This window comes from Mercenaria mercenaria, chromosome 4, assembly GCF_021730395.1.
Source record: "Mercenaria mercenaria strain notata chromosome 4, MADL_Memer_1, whole genome shotgun sequence".
NCBI lineage: Eukaryota > Metazoa > Mollusca > Bivalvia > Venerida > Veneridae > Mercenaria > Mercenaria mercenaria.
This window is the reverse complement of record NC_069364.1, coordinates 476,953-493,963: the sequence shown is the minus strand read 5'-3', so window position 1 is coordinate 493,963 and position 17,011 is coordinate 476,953. Positions and strand designations below refer to the sequence as shown.

Genomic DNA, 17,011 nt, shown 5'->3' with positions numbered 1-17,011 from the left:
TTTTAGGTAAATGTTTAGTAAAGAGTCATTTTTCTATGTTCATTGTGATTGACATTTTAGTATTGATACATTTACAAAATTTAGTTCCATACAAGTGTTAATGTCTTCACTGTATGTCAGTTTCCTGATTGCACTTGTTTGTCCTACTTTCAGACAGCATTATGTGTGAGTGTCTCTGGAGGAACCCAGAACCCTATTACCATACAGTTCACAGACTATGATGTTGGGGATGCTCCTGTAAGGGTAGATAACTTCTGTGATGATGTCTTCATCAAAATTCATCAGAAGTAAGTGAAGAAAATGGCCTGAAGGTGTTGACCTTGAGGCTTTGTGTAATATGTGTTAGAGGTTGATTTTGGCCTCCAGATGTGTTCTATACAACTCCGTGATGTTACATGTTTTAGTTCCTTTAGACAGTTGTTCAACTTGTCAATAAGGTTATTTACCAGTACATGTGTAGATTGTAAATGATATTTTTTCTCAGTGTTTTTTTTGGTGAACCAAAGTATGACATTGTCCTTTTGTCCTCTTAGTTATCATTTTTAGATAAAACCCCAAATGTATATATTCATTTGAATTACCAGACCCTTTATGTGCCCTCCAAAATTTATTTAGTGGGAGCACTTAGATTTGCCCTTGTCCGTATGTCTGTCCAACCCTATTTGTGCTGTGCCTATCTCAAGAGATAATATACCTAGACCTCACAGAATTGTTATACATGTACAGCCTGTGAAATTGTTCACCTGTTGTTTTAACTAGGAATTTTTACAGCAAGACCAGAGGTATGGCCCACTACATAGTCAGAAATATGCTAATAGTGACAGGAAGCAGGGGTACTAGTACCCTATAGACACATTTCTAGTTTTTCTTCGTTTGATCTGTGTTTATATTTTAGAAATCAGAGTCAGACAACCATTCTATCATCTAACCAGTCTGTATTATATACCTGGGATGATCCGACTGCAGAACGTACTCTCATGTGGAATATCTACGGCAGAAATAAACCCAACTTTCCTGCTGCTTTATTAAAGGTAAGGCTATAACATCAGCATTAGCTTGACTTTGGCACCACTATAGTTAAATCCAGAAAAAAAACTTTTGGCAAATTCATTTCATGAACAGCTTGAAGATTTTTCTCTAATTTTGGTCTTTAGCATCCTTGGATGGAGCTTACTCCAGTTTTTAGCTCGACTTTTCGAAGAAAAAGTAGAGCTATTGCACTCGCCCCAGTGCCGGTGTTGGTGTCGGCGTCGCCATTGGTTAAAGTCTTTAATAAAGTCAAATATCTCTGTTACTATCTAGCTATTGACTTGAAACTTAAAATACTTATTTACTATCAAAACCAGGAGAAACAATCCCCATAACTCTGGTTTGAATTTTGACAGAGTTATGCCCCTTTTTAACTTTGAAATTTTGGTTAAAGTCAAATATCTCTCTTACTATCAAAGCTATTGACTTGAAACTTAAAATAGTTATTCACTATTGAAGTCTACACCAGGAGAAACATTCCCATAACTCTGATTTTAATTGTGATGGAGTTATGCCCCTTTCTGTCTTGGAATTTTTTGTTCAAGTTTTTGATAAAGTTAAATATCTCTATTACTATCAAAGCTATTGACTTGAAACTTATAACAGTTATTTACTATCAAAGTCTACGCCAGGAGAAACAATCTCTATAACTCTGGTTTGAATTTTGACAGAGTTATGGCCCTTTTTAACTTAGAAATTTTGGTTAAAGTTTTTGATTAAGTCAAATATCTCTGTTACTATCAAAGCTATTGACTTGAAACTTAATATAGTTATTTACTATCAAAGTCTACACAAGGAGAAACAATCCCCATAACTCTGATTTGAATCTTGACAGAGTTATGCCCCTTTTTAACTTATAATTTTTGGTTATAGTTTTTGATGAAGTCAAATATCTCTGTTACTATCAAAGCTATTGACTTGAAACTTAAAATAGTTATTTACTATCAAAGTCTACACCAGGAGAAACAATCCCCATAACTCTGATTTGAATCTTGACAGAGTTATGCTCCTTTTTAACTTATAATTTTTGTTTATAGTTTTTGATGAAGTCAAATATCTCTGTTACTATCAAAGCTATTGACTTGGAACTTAAAATAGTTATTAGCTGTCAAAGTCTACACCAGGAAAATCAATCCCCATAACTTAAATTTTGACAGAGTTATGCCCCTTTTTAACTTAGAATTTTTTTGGTTAATGTTTTATAAAGTTTTTACTGGCAAAGCTCTAATTCAGAGTCAAGCACTGAGGAAAAGTCGAGCGCACTGTCTTACAGACAGCTCTTGTTATATATGATTCTGCTTGGCCCCTTTTAAGGGCTGCCAGGGCTAGACATAGAAAACATTTAAAATGACTTTCTCATGAACATTTTGATAGATCTTCACATAATTCATGCTGTAGATCCTGGGATGGACCTTTCTCTGTTTGTTCAAATGGTGTTGCTAGACTGCACTACGGGGCCGTCAGAGCTAAAAACAAGAAAATAACTTTAAAGGACTATTTTTCATGAAGTGCTTAATGAATGTTGAACAAACCTGGCTAGAAACATCCTTGCATGAACCTTAATCAAATGATGTAAAATAAACATGTTCAAAATAAACTATGGTAGCTATGTGCACAATTTTATCATATTTATATAATATTTTAGGATGGCTATGATCAAGTGAATCTCAAGTTGAAATCTTTGAAGTCGTCGGGAACTTTAGATTATGTAGATGCCCCAGATCAGTCAGATAGCAGTCCTGAAGGTAAGTTAAGTTTTCTTAGCTACTACTAAAGTATGTTGTATTCGGATCATTATGTACACATGTTGCTACCTTTAAAGTATGTTGTATTCAGGTTATATGTATACATGAAATAAGCTTATTTATCCCTTAGAAATGCACAAATACATCTGTAAATTAAAATTTACTTCCTTATGCAAAAAGAAGAAATGTCAATTATTAATTTAACAGAGATGATACTGGTTTTTCTGTGCAAATAAAGATGAATGTAGTAATGTTTTCCGTCTGTTAGATGACACGGATGAAACTGATGGACTGATGGGAAAAATTGATGAATCTCTAATTGGTAAAACTCGTAGTGACAAACTTGTGATATTTTGGGTCTCGTATTTGGACCATCAACAAAGAGTTTTACTATTCACTCAAGATGAAAGGGTCGCTAAAGGAGCTAGAAAGGTACGAGTTATTTTCCATTTATTTAAGTTATGGCAGTTTTCATTAGATATTGTAAACTTTGTGCAAATATTTGTAACTGCAGTTTTCAGTTGAATTCAGAATTTATGTGAAAGTCTTTTTTGCTTGCAAGTGATATCAGTGGTGATGTGAGGCATTGTTGTCATGGTTGCTGATATACTGTAGTGAAGCAATGTTTCTATGGATATACTGTATTGTACATGTTGTAATAATTATGGTTGCCATGGTTTTATTTGTCAGAAATGTGTCCAGTAATATTTTACTACCAGCTTGCTCATAAAGAAAATTTAGCTGCGCCATGAGAAAACCAACTTAGGGCGTTTGCGATCAGCATGGATCCAGACCAGCCTGTGTATCCAGGCAGTCTGGTCAGAATCAGTGTTGTTTGGTAATAGTTTCTCTAATTGCAATAGGCTTTGAAAGCAGCCAGCATGGATCCTGACCAGACTGCGCGAATGCACATGCTGGTCTGGATTCATGCTGGTTGCAAACGCACTATGTTGGTTTTCTCATTGTGCAGCTCAAATTATTTCCTGAAAACCATTAGAATATTGAGGCAGAACTCATTGACTGGTGGTGTTGTGGTAAAGTCTGTCCCTTCAGCATTATGTTTTAAATATCATGAAACAATGTGTTTTGAATGTGTACAATAATTGAGACATTAAGTTATTGAGGCAATTTAGACATAGTTCCAAAACTGGCTTACTGCACCAGAGCATGAATCCGTAGCTGTTAGAGGTTGTTCAACAGACTTTAAGTTATTTTAGGACTTATCTATTAGCTATTAAATGCTGCTTAGTGCATGTGCCAAAGGCTGTGTGAAGATACTAATATATACAATACCTACTGTGTGATTAGCAATTTATGAACAGTTTTTCCATAAGTGCATTTTCCGTCTTTAAGAGAAGAAGTCTTGTAACAGTTGAAGTTATCTTAAACTTAAACACTTACAAAAACTGTTCAGAAAAGGTAAATACACGGTAATAGAGAATTCAGAATTAGTTTTCTGTCACCTTTTGCATGAAATGCCATAAAAGCTTTAGAAATTGGTTCAGTTATCTGTCTGCATGTTGCATAGTGTATGACTGCAGGAAGTATATATTGCTCCTATTTGCTTCAAACTCTTTTAGTTTCCTCAAACTGTTAAAATATTTAAATGGAGACGAAAAACTTCTGTTTTTTAACTCCCAAGTTTAATGAGAATGTCAAGATCAGACAAAGGAAATTCAAAGTTGATTTTCTTGTTCACCATGCTGTCAATTAATACTTCTCTTCAAAGTTCTTACATGAATTAAAACATTGTACAGTAGATGACTTTTTACCTGACAAAATTATTTATTATAATAAAGATTCTTTTTTACGCAATGTTTTCAGAATTACTTGATACATGTAGTATTAATTTTTTTGTAAATTTCATTTTTATTCACATCGACAATGTTTGACAAGATTTTTTTACTTTGCAACATTATTTAAACTGATTTGTTTCTCTCTTGTGAATGGTAACTAATATTTTTCTGTAGATTTAATTAAATTTATATTTAATGTACTGGTATTTCTTGTTTTTTGTCAAAAAATGATTTTTTTTTTATTAGCTCACCCAAACCAAAAATTTAGGTGAGCTATTTGTACAGATGGGTGATCTGGCATCCTTAGTCCAACATCTTTTATCAACATTTTACTTTAAACAACCTCTCATGAACTATGTAGTGGACTTCACTAAACTTTATCAGATTCACCCTCATGTGGCTTTCTCTCAAGTCTGTTCAAATGTCACTGTATTTAGGGAGAAGCAAAGATTAAAACTTTTTAGATACTTCTTCTCATTACTTTATTTAGACAATATTCACGGAACTTGGTCTGTAGCATCCTTGGATAGACCTTTCTAAATTTGTTCAAATGATTTGGCTTTATTATTGCACATAAGGTCAGTCTAGAGTTAAAAATGGAAAAAACCTTAGAACATTACTTTTTTATATAGCTCTATAAAGGTGTTCACTATAATAGTGGGTCAGAAGCATCTCTGGATGGAGTTTCTCAAGTCCAGAAATAGAACAACCTTTAAGCAACTTGAATCGTGCCATGAGAAAACCAACATAGTGCGTTTGCGACCAGCATGAATCCAGACCAGCCTTTGCACCTGTGCAGACTGGTCAGGATCCATGCTATTCGCTTACAGTTTCTCTAATTGCAATAGGCTTTGAAAGCGAACAGCATTCTGGTCTGGATCCATGCAGAACGCAAATGCACTATGTTGGTTTCCTCATGGTGTGTCTAATTTCTCTTGATTGTTGGGCCATAGCTATCATATGTCAGAATGAAAGTTTTTTGTAGTAAAAAGATTGTTATCTCTCATGGCACGTAGACTCAAAAGTCAAAAGGTTAAGGTCAGGTGAGTGACTGAGGGCCATCGTGGTCCTCTTGTTCAATTTCTGTATATCACTGTGGTAACTGGTGTATATATATATTGTATGATTTATTTTTGGCTGCGTTCCCACCTCTAGGCACATGTACAGGGGATAGATATACCGCATGAGCGAGGGGTTATCAAGGTAATAAGCAACATTTTACGTCATGATCATGTCTAATTTATACAATCATGTAGATTTATTGTAGACCTCTTGCTCACAACACTTGTCATTTTTGCTTAATCAACCATTCCTCATCAATTAACATGATATTTAAGAGTTTTTGTATTAATGTATTCACATTTGTGTCATATCCTTGAAACAGCCATAATTATTTATGCGTAATTACAATTTTGACACTTCCTTGCTTCTGTAGGAAGAACACATATTGCCCAGTCAGCATTTTCTGTAATCCTGTGAACAGGGTTTAACCCAGTCTTTGTACTCATATGATACCGTTGCCATGAATATGAACCTTACTGTGTTGGTTGGCATTAAACCCAAGAAAAAAAAATAACCTTGATGATCTAGAAACAAATGAAGATGGTTTTGAACACAGATTTGCTTTGATGTATTTTGTATCTTCATGACTTAATTTCAACTGCTGATAAAGAAAATACATACCGTTACATGAGGTACACGTTGTTTATTTTCAAACCACTGAATTATAAAAAATTGACAGATGAAATGGCCTTGAAATCATTTTTCTCCATATTTATGCAGAAGTCACACTTAATACTGATATTTGAGTTAATTTGGTGATGGGAATCATTAAGCAGCGGTTAATACGTGATATATTTTGTCTTCTTCCTTCCCACCCTTGTTGCAAATTCAGTTTGTTTTTGTGAATGGTCATCCTAAGGATATACTAAGACTATTCTACTCAAATGTACGTACCATACATCAGATTGGGAATATCTTTGATATCAAAAGCTAGAGTTATCCTTGTCATACATAAGGTGCTGAATATCTGAAATATCAAAAGCTAGATATATAACTATATAGGGATAAAGCATGTTTTTTCGTGTTATAACATCTGCAGAATCCCGAGGGATTGGTCGTACCAACGATTCCCAAGGGATTCTGAAGATGTTATAACATGAAAAGAACATGCACTAATGCTTTTCTAGCATAAACGCGTAAAAACCAGGTAAATGAATATATTGTCCCTCAACTTCATTAAATTTCTATGAAATGCGCAGTAAAGAATACGTTGTTTTTTTCACGTTGATGTCATTTCCTTTTGAATTATCCATTTTTGGGCCATTATACGTTTACGCTTTGCCATGGAACGTGCATATATAAAAAGGTGTTATAACAGCTTGTGTTATTTATAAAAAGGTGTAATAACCGAACGTGAGCGCGAGAATCTCTCTGTTAACACACGTTTTTTCTCCTGTTAAAACACCCCCGAAAAGTAACAATAACAGCAGTTTTATGCTAGAATAGGTATAAATACATCCAAATTATACTATTTTACAGAAAATAGGGTCAGACAGTGGGTTACAACAATGTCAGAAATTTTCTCCTGAATACTGAAAACAGTGAATTATGCGTAAACAATGAAACGTTTATTTTCAGAAATATGGAAGAATTGAAGAATTTGTAAGAGAAAGAAAAATTGAAGAACAAAAATTGTTTGATTTTCATACTTCACCATTTCTTTTTAAAAGCCACATTTTGATGTCTAGCCAAACAATACTGTTCAGTATCAACATTTGAAATTGAAAATAGCAGTCTTCGTCATAGAATTTATATGTATATAATAGACTGCTGGGGTCAGCAGGACTTATTTTAGACAGTGCTATGCTTGCACCTAATAAATATCAGATACATATATACATTTTCAAAATCATATCATTTTGTTGTCTTTCTTTAAATGTTTCATGCTTACTTTCTTTTGGACAGAACAAATATATACACACTGCTGTGGTTATCAGCATTTTATGAGGTGTAAAACAAATTGTGAAAAAATTAATCATGAGTACCAGAAATATATGTACAAAAATTGGTGTTCATATTTTGATATAAGGAAAATTGGGAAAGGACAGTGTTCGTTAACAGGCTGATGTGTTATAAGTTGCTGGTAACTGCAATATTATTTTGTTCTGGACTAAGATTTTGCAGCTAGTTGTTCTTGCTAAAAGTGGTAGTGCTTCTGTACATTCTTGTGCTATTGTCTCCCTTCAGACTGTATTGTCTCCCATTTTGTTGTGTGGTGTTGAAAAGTCCAAATTTAAGTCAAACTTTGTTTGCTTGAATTCTGATTAGGGCAAAAACCCTTTTGAATGTATATTATTTGATGACTCAAACTACCAATAACTTAAACAAATTTTGCTGGGCCTGTCAAGTTTGGGCGAACAAAGTTTTGCTGTAGTGTGTACTGTCTTGTTTTCAACATACATGTATATTGCTAATTATACATTTTTCTTAAAGGTGCGCTATAGATTGACTATTGACAAAGTCTATTTTACCTTTGTTGATTAAAATCCTATACCATGCTTATGATTTATTCCCTTGTTTTTACCCACCACCTTGCAATACATGAATGTGATTGCAATACTTTTATTATCTAAAAGTATGATTTTCATATCTATAACATGTTAACTGATCTGATTGCATTGTTCTTTATATCAATTCAAACATCTTCCATAGGAAGATAATTGTTAAAAATCACTCTTTATTAAATTTTAGGCCACCTGGCCTTTATAAAAATATGAAAAGCCATTTATACATCTAATGAAGTATTGTAAAATGGATATTACGTAGCTGTATTAATAACTTTTCATATTTTGATGCCAAAAATTTAAAAGAGAGTGAGTTTTGATAATTAGCATTGTTCTTTGTTAGGTGTTTCAAGTACCTAAATACATATATTAAGTAAGCAGGTGAATTATGATATTTTTACAAAAAATTGATATTTTTAGATGAATGAAGCTGAGCAGGCAAGTTCTGTACTGTTTGTCTCCCTTGATGGTATCTGTGTATCCATGATTAACAAAGCTTACGAGGAGGTGGCTCTTTTGACGTTGTCAAGTATCCCGGCAACCTGGGAGGTTGAGGTGAACAACCGCTGGAAAATGCTTAATGTGGAACTACAGACATGGCTAGAGGATCAGTGGAAAAATAAACAGGCTCATGCCAGCTTACAGGAACAGTTTGAGGTATGTATGTGAGCAGTCTGTGTCCCTTTCTGTTACATCATGAACAGGAGTTTCAATGTTATAAAACTGAACTAGGAGACTAGTCGATAACTTCTAACATCTGATTGGTTATTTCTGAACTCAAATTTGAAATGGACCATTGGCAAGTCTTCAGTCTTAGTCTCCTAATATTGGACCAATTTCATGTAGTTAATAGTTTCTTAAGCTGACAAACAGAATGAAGAAATTGAAAATGTACTAAATATTTACTAAGACCTCATGGATCTTGTTTGTCATTTCCAAAGTATCTTGGATGATTTATTCTTTCAAGACAACAATACATAATGCCATTAAGTTTATATAAAAGTTCACATTTACAAGTTTAAAGAAATTTTGAGAGGACATCTTTTTAAACGTTTTTACAAAAATGTTACTATTTCATAGCCTGTAAGTAAGCTGTTGACATGAGATATGGAATAATGATAGGACTTTAAGAAGACAAAAGACCTACTTGAGGTTCTGTACACATGAAAAATATTTTTTCAATTTTAAATTACCCTATGTATTTCACTTAGAAAGATTAATGAAGAAATTAGATATAGCAGAACCATATTTTTTATATATCAAAACAATATGAAGAGGTTATACGGGTGCAAAATAGTTTTACTGTGGTGTAGCTAGAGTGAATAAAAACATGTGGCATATAACCCATTCGGAGTGTTTGTAAGTATCAAAATATATTTTATTTGATTGTAATATGTCTTTAATGTAAGCAAGAAGATAAAGTTACAGGGAAGCTTTAATAAATTGTGCATGTATTGTGCCAAATATAGTAGGGCTATGTGACAGAAACATTACTATATTTTAACAAAAATCTGGTATATATTTCAGGCTGACCTCAGTAAGATGCAGATGCTTAAACCATACATGGGTGCTTTACGCAGAAGCTACAGTCCCGGGCTCTGGTTTAACTATAGAGCTTCACAACATCATATGTCATTACATGCCAAAATTCAGAAAGTTCAGGTAAAATATATGGTTTGATAAATGAAAATGTGGTAAATTATTTATGCATTTGAAATAAAGGAGTTACATAAGACATGAATATCATGCTTTATTGTATTTTAACACGACAAGGATATTCCATTTGCCCCAGAAAAAGATAAACTATAATTCCAACATTGTGTCAAAATAGCTGATAATCTGCATAATCTAACATTACCAGATGAAAATAATCACATGGAATTTCTATGATCTAAAGTTTAACATGCAAGGTTATAGGCAGTTATTTAAGACATATTTCATTGACTGATGTATTTTGAATATTTCTAAAGGTAACTATTTAGTGAATTGAGATAGTATTAACTGTGTGCCTGAACAGGAAAGGCTATTATGCTGCATTATTTAATTTGTAGAGAATAGAAAAATTAAAAACATTAATCCTTAAGAAAATAATGGTAAAAATATGTTATAATGAATAAAGCTTGCTGTTCAATGAGATGTTCTACATTTCAGTTGGACAACCAGTTACCAGATGCGTATTTTCCTACTGTATTACACCCGTGTCCCACACCAGTGTATGTGGTGAGGAAGAAAGGACAGAAACCATTTATAGAGCTAGGTATGATGAGAAGAACTGTACCAGAAAACAATGTGGACACTTTCAGGTTGGTATGATACACTCTTCAAAAATTATAGGAAGTTTTTAGTAGAGGGTCTGACCTTTTTCCATGTCCAGTGCCAGGCGTTCAATTTGTACATCATTTAAAAAACAAGGCAGTCTGAAAGACAGCTAAATCCCCCGCCACTGCTATGGATAGTGAAAGGGTAAAACCTTTGATTTTAGCTGTGACCTTGACCTTGAACTGACACGGCTGACTCATGAATTCTGCTTGATGAGGTGATCATTTGACCAGTTTCATGAAAATCCTTCAAGGGGTTTAGGAGATACAGAGCTGAAACCTTTGACCTTCAGTTGTGACCTTGACCTTGAGTTGACATGGCTGACTCATGAGTTCTTGATGAGGTGATCATTTGACCAAAGTTTGATGAAAATCCTTCAAGGGGTTAAGGAGATACAGAGTGGACACCAAATGGAAGGCTCAAACCTTCGACCCTTAGTTGTGACCTTGACCTTGAGCTAGCATGGTTGACTCATAATTTCTGTACATCGTCTTGATGAGGTAATCATTTGACCCAGGTTTTATAAAATTCCTTCAAGGTGTTTAGGAGATATAGAGTGGACACGAAATGGAAGGCTCAAACCTTTGACCTTCAGTTGTGACCTTGACCTTGAGCTGACATGGCTGACTCATAAGTTCTGTACATCGCCTTGATGAGGTGATCGTTTGACCCAAGTTTGATGAAAATCCTTCAAGGGGTTTAGGAGATAAAGAGCAGACACAAAATGGAAGGTTCAAACCTTTGACCCTAAGTTGTGACCTTGACCTTGAGCTGGCATGACTGACTCATGGGTTCTGCACATCGTCTTGATGAGGTGATCATTTGACCCAAGTTTTATAAAATTCCTTCAAGGGGTTTAAGAGATATAGAGCGGACACAAAATGGAAGGCTCAAACCTTTAACCTTGAGTTGTGACCTTGACCTTGAGCTGGCATGGCTGACTCATGGGTTCTGCACATCGTCTTGATGAGGTGATCATTTGACCCAAGTTTTATAAAATTCCTTCAAGGGGTTTAGGAGATATAGAGCGGACACAAAATGGCAGGCTCAAACCTTTGACCTTGAGTTGTGACCTTGACCTTGAACCGACAAGGCTGACTCATGGGTTCTGCACATCGTCTTGATGAGGTGATCATTTGACCCAAGTTTCATGAAAATCCTTCAAGGGGTTTAGGAGATATGGACCGGACACGAATTTGTTACGGACGGAAGGACGGACAGAAGGACAGACGCAGACCATTCCTATAATCCCTCCGCCACGGCGGGGGATTAATAACATATTGTACAAAACCAGCTAGATTTTTGTGGAATTCATAGTTGCATTGATGCATGATATCAAATCCCAAGGAACATAATTATCAAATGCCAATATATATGTACAGTTTAAAACCAATTAGTTCATCTCCTAAATAAAAGCAATTTGCCTGAAACTATGAAAATTTTATACAGATGAATTTAAATGACAGGTGCATTTCTTATTAGTCCCCTACTGGTTGAAAACCAGTTTCGGGGACTATAGGAATGCGCTTTTCCGTCATTCTGTCATTCCGTCCATCCCTCCGTCCGTCCGTCAGCAATTTTAAATGACTTTGTTTGTGATGGTTCTGTAATGAATAATTCTACAGCATATAAGTTGGTAAATGAGGTAATTGTACAGGGTTGTTTATGTTATATTTGCAGATATTTGAAGTTACTGGTACAAGAATTTAACATCAAGATAGATAAAGGTTTTATGATGTCACTGTATGACGTGTTCGCTAATCTCCTTGCAGACGAGGAATCAGAGGTTTGAAATTTTATTATCATTATAGATAGATTTTGATATTTGAAATCAAAGCAGTATTTTTAGTTGTATTGTACCACATTTATATACCACTCTTTACATGTATATATACACACATTCAAACATGCTTGTATTGTCACATCTCTGCTATATTAATTGAGTGAAAGAAGGCTCAGCTTTAACTTTATGATATTACTGATAAAAACCTGTTGAGAAGTTAGGAAATATATGTTGTATTTTCTGTCATGTCCATTACTCCCTGTAGAGTTGGTGTCAATTAATGCCTTTCCATGTCTGTGGTGTCTGCTTTATATATGTGCACATAAAATCTTTTTCCATTTAATCGAGGTGAATTTTATGTTCAGGAAAATGTTCACACAGGTGTATTTACTATTTCATACAGAATGGATATCTGTATATTTCAGAGCTCTAAAGTGCAATCCGATTTGATATTTACCCAGAGATCACTTGTGGATGTTGCCTCGGTGATGATTCAGAATAGACCTAACAGGATCTTCTTTGAATATCTAAGACTATCTCCACTTAAGGTGAGTTCTTTAACAAAGAATATGTCAAAACATGGCTGTCTTAGTTGACTCATTACAAAGTTTATTGATGTGGGTTTAAGGCCATTTTTCAACTTCTTATATAGGTTAAGTAACGTAACCAGTTAATTGGATTGTGTACCCGGTGTACTGATGTGTGCTTTGTTCCTACATGTAAGTGATAACTTTCCCACATGAAGTAAAGATGGAGGATGATTGACTTCTCACAGATTGTTTCCTGACAAATTGTTTTTTCATCAAATAGAAAGGAGAACACTCACCTTGCACAGAAATTAAATTTGCAATCTCTTAAGTAGATTTATGTTAATGGGGTCAGTATAAGCCAAGACTGGCCCTGAGGTTGATAACTTGCTCATTCTGACATTTTACTCATTCTTCCTCTATCTCTGATACATGTGGTAAAGTTGCCATTTAAATATATGGAGGATATGATAAAATACTGCTGTTATTCACAACTGTATTTAAGGTGGTGAACAATTAATGACAATTTCTGTGAAATTAAACATTTTCATTCACTTTTCAGCATTACAAATCCACTACGATAAGTTGTCTTTCGGCTCTAAAAGCATCTTTTAGTACCAGTGAAGCACTGTTTATCCCGGCTGACTTGGGCAATTTATATGGTCCTTGGCCATTTTCATTTTATTTTCTGTTTGGACAAACACTCAATAATTTTGCTTTTCCCCTTGCATATTTGAGTGATCATTGTGTCTTAATCGTATTTTCCAGTGTTCAGGACAAGCATAAAATGATTATAATAAAAAAATAATAATTGTTTTCTTTTCTAGATGCATATCAGTTTCTCCCTGAATGGAACATCTCACCTGTCACAGGAAAACAAACCATCACTTGTGTCAGATATTGTTGATTTCTTCCTTAGTTCTGTTGGTGCTACCTTCACTGAGATGAAAGATGTAGAATTGAGGTAAGTACATACTCATGATATAGACAATCTAAGGAGATTTTCTTCTTAAAGACTGTTCTTGCAAATTAACAATTCAAAATGGTTTAAGACGTGGCAGTTTCTGCAGATTTTAACATTGTTTTTTGCATAGATTTTAATGAAAAAAATCTGACTTTCATAAAACTTGAAAATTAATCTGACTTTATAAAAGCTTCAAAGAATTGTGAAGAGAATGTGTAAGTAGTACTAACATTTGTTACCAGGATGGCCTATTATGAGGTGAAGGGGATGTCGTTGTCATGGAAACAGTTGAGTGAGCAGATCCAGTCACATTACACACACCAGGCCATACAGCAAGCCTATGTCCTTATACTTGGCCTTGATGTCCTAGGTAACCCGTATGGACTTGTCAAAGACTTCACTCAAGGTTTTGGTGACCTCTTTTATGAACCATTTTTGGTAAGTTTATAATTTTTGAAGTCTTTGTAGAGGCAGAAGCTTCTTTTATTTATAATCCCTTTTACTTTTTGTTGACTCAGATTTCCCGGTAGAAATCTTAAGACATTTTTAGAGTCATTTGTTGAGATTATTAACATGCTATTGCATATGTTTTTTTCTAATCCATATTTTTGACCTGTATAGCAGCTAGGGGGCACATTTTTATACAGTCTCATAATGCATATATTTGTTTTTGACAACTCAGAAAATGACGTAAGACTACCTTTAGCTTTTTCGCATATGTTATGAAAATGAAAGTACATAGGCTAAACTTAAAACGAAAGTCGCATTTGTATTGGTCTATAATCAGGGTTGTCGCATAGGGGTCGTCTTGTCTTAAAAGTATGCATGTGGACTTTTTGATTCTATGGAAGCGTGAAACATCAGAGACTGTCATGTTTATTACGATACAGGTGCAGAAAGGATATAGGCTTTATAACGACTTTTTCTCATGGTTTCCAATTTGCATTTTTTTTGTTTTGTCTGCAGGATACTGTTCAAGGTTCGGATGAGTTTGCTGACAGTTTGGTACGGGGTGTGCACAGCATGCTGGGTAATACTGTAGGTATGTAGTCGTGCTTTACTAGTTTACAGATTGTTAAGCAAAGTATGTTTGGTAAAATCGTAGAAAATTACAAAACCACAATTTATATTCATTAATATGTCAGACATCTTCAGTGCTTTTTTATGCCCCCGAAGGGAGGCATATTAGTTTTCAACTGTCTGTCCGTTAGTTAGTTATCCCCCGCCGATGAAATCGGGAGGGGGGTATTGAAATGGCGTTGTCCGTCCGTCAGTCCGTCCGTCAGTCCGTCCGTCCGTCCGTCCGCAGCCATTTCTCAGTAACTACTTGGTAGAATTTCATGAAACTTGAAATAAACATGAACCAACATACTGCGATGATGCCCGTCAAGTTTTTTTTTTGATTGGTCAATTTCCCTCAGAGTTATTGCCCTTGATTTAATAAAAAATGTCTGTCTGCAGCTATTTCTCAGTAACTAACAGGTAGAATTTCATCAAATTTGAAATAGACATGAACCAAGATACTGCGCTGATGCCCGTCAAGTTTTTCTTTTGATAGGTCAATTTCCCTCAGAGTTATTGCCCTTGATTTAATGAAAAATGTCCGTCTGCAGCCATTTCTCAGTAACTAGCAGGTAGAATTTCATCAAACTTGAAATAGACATGAACCAAGATACTGCGACGATGCCCTTCAAGTTTTTTTTTCGATTGGTCAATTTTCCATTTAGTTATTGCCCTTTAATTGTTTAAAAATCCACAGATCTGTACATAACAAACCAACCAATTGGAAGAATTTCATTAAACTTCTTCCATTCTTTTCCATGCACATTTATTATAAACATGTGATGTTGTGTACCTACACCTGGTCACCACCTTACATTGGTCACCCCCTTCCCCCCCCCCCCCCCCCCCCCCCCCATTTTTTTTTTTTTTTTTTTTTTTTTTTTTTTTTTTTTTTTTTTCATTTTTCGTTTTCTACCAATATTTATAATCAACATGTAAACTGTTGTATCCTCACCCCCCCCCGCCACCCAAACAAACCATTCATTTTCTTTTAATTTGATTTGACTAATGTAATTATTTGCTTCTTGGTAACATTCTTAACCTTTTGCAGGATATATTTTTTTGCCGTTCCTCAACTCTGACCCTTTCGGCGGGGGATTCCAATTCATCGAATTTGCTTGTTAGTCACAATGTTAACTTTTTGCATGAAGGGACTTTACTTGCGAACCACTGCACCCAGGACCTTCAAACTTCACATGCTGATAGTACTTATTGAGTACACGACCCGTACTGACTTTGGGGTCACCAGGTCAAAGGTCAAAGTCACAGGGGCCAGAGTTAACTTTTTGCATGAAGGCACTTTAATCGTGAACCAGTGCACCCAGGACCTTCAAACTTCACATGCTGATAGTACTTATTGAGTACACGAACCCTACTGACTTTGGGGTCACCAGGTCAAAGGGGCCAATGTTAACTTTTTGCATGAAGGCACTTTACTTGCGAACCACTGTGCCCAGGACCTTCAAACTTCACATGCTGATAGTACTTATTGAGTACACGACCCCTACTGACTTTGGGGTCACCAGGTCAAAGGTCAAGGTCACGGGCCAGTGTTAACTTTTTGCATGAAGGCACTTTACTCGCGAACCAGTGCACCCAGGACCTTCAAACTTCACATGCTAATAGTACTTATTGAGTACACGACTCCAATTGACTTTTGGGTCACCAGGTCAAAGGTCAAGGTCACCAGGTCAAAGGTCAAGATGCTGCGGGGGGCATTTTCACCATTATTGACAGCTCTTGTTTTTACAAAAATAAATACACATGTTCTGCCTGGAGACCTATATTCTGTATATTTTGGATATTTGCAGGTGGAGCAGCAGGGTCCGTTGCACGTATAACAGGGTCACTGGGGAGTGCTCTGGCAGCCATGTCTCTCGACAAGAATTACAAAATGGTATGTACATAACAGGCTGTTCTCTTTCTTTCTGAAATCAAGGTTTTTTAATAAATCATTAAATAAATTCATTATATTGCTGTATTGTGTTTACCCATTGCCGATGAAGAAGTCATTGAAACAGGTCACAGTGAACATATTTTGCTCATAATTTACGCCATATTGCCCAGTGGCTGAAGTGGTGATGTGTGTTATGACAGAAAATCTCATGATATGATGACCAGCATCAGAATTAATAAATGTACACTATGTATGTTTTTTACTTGAATGATGATAGTTAAGGATAGTTGATTTTTACGACATTACTTAATGTGAATCAAACC

At 35.2% G+C, this 17,011-nt stretch overlaps 1 protein-coding gene across 7 annotated transcripts in view; it reads left to right on the top strand.

Moving 5' to 3' along the window:
* Nucleotides 1-17,011, top strand: part of LOC123552574 (intermembrane lipid transfer protein VPS13A-like) — a 169,673-nt gene that overhangs the window by 145,163 nt on the left and 7,499 nt on the right. For 6 of the 7 annotated variants that reach the window (XM_053540069.1, XM_053540068.1, XM_053540067.1 and 3 more), the window contains 14 exons: nucleotides 154-287; nucleotides 896-1,031; nucleotides 2,675-2,774; nucleotides 3,043-3,206; nucleotides 5,726-5,773; nucleotides 8,557-8,793; nucleotides 9,664-9,798; nucleotides 10,288-10,439; nucleotides 12,136-12,241; nucleotides 12,664-12,786; nucleotides 13,593-13,729; nucleotides 13,972-14,167; nucleotides 14,696-14,771; nucleotides 16,603-16,688. In XM_053540069.1, the coding sequence (XP_053396044.1) occupies nucleotides 154-287; nucleotides 896-1,031; nucleotides 2,675-2,774; nucleotides 3,043-3,206; nucleotides 5,726-5,773; nucleotides 8,557-8,793; nucleotides 9,664-9,798; nucleotides 10,288-10,439; nucleotides 12,136-12,241; nucleotides 12,664-12,786; nucleotides 13,593-13,729; nucleotides 13,972-14,167; nucleotides 14,696-14,771; nucleotides 16,603-16,688 (1,830 nt within the window). The remainder of the gene's footprint in view (nucleotides 1-153; nucleotides 288-895; nucleotides 1,032-2,674; nucleotides 2,775-3,042; nucleotides 3,207-5,725; nucleotides 5,774-8,556; nucleotides 8,794-9,663; nucleotides 9,799-10,287; nucleotides 10,440-12,135; nucleotides 12,242-12,663; nucleotides 12,787-13,592; nucleotides 13,730-13,971; nucleotides 14,168-14,695; nucleotides 14,772-16,602; nucleotides 16,689-17,011) is intronic. The other variant, XM_053540070.1, reaches the window with a different exon arrangement.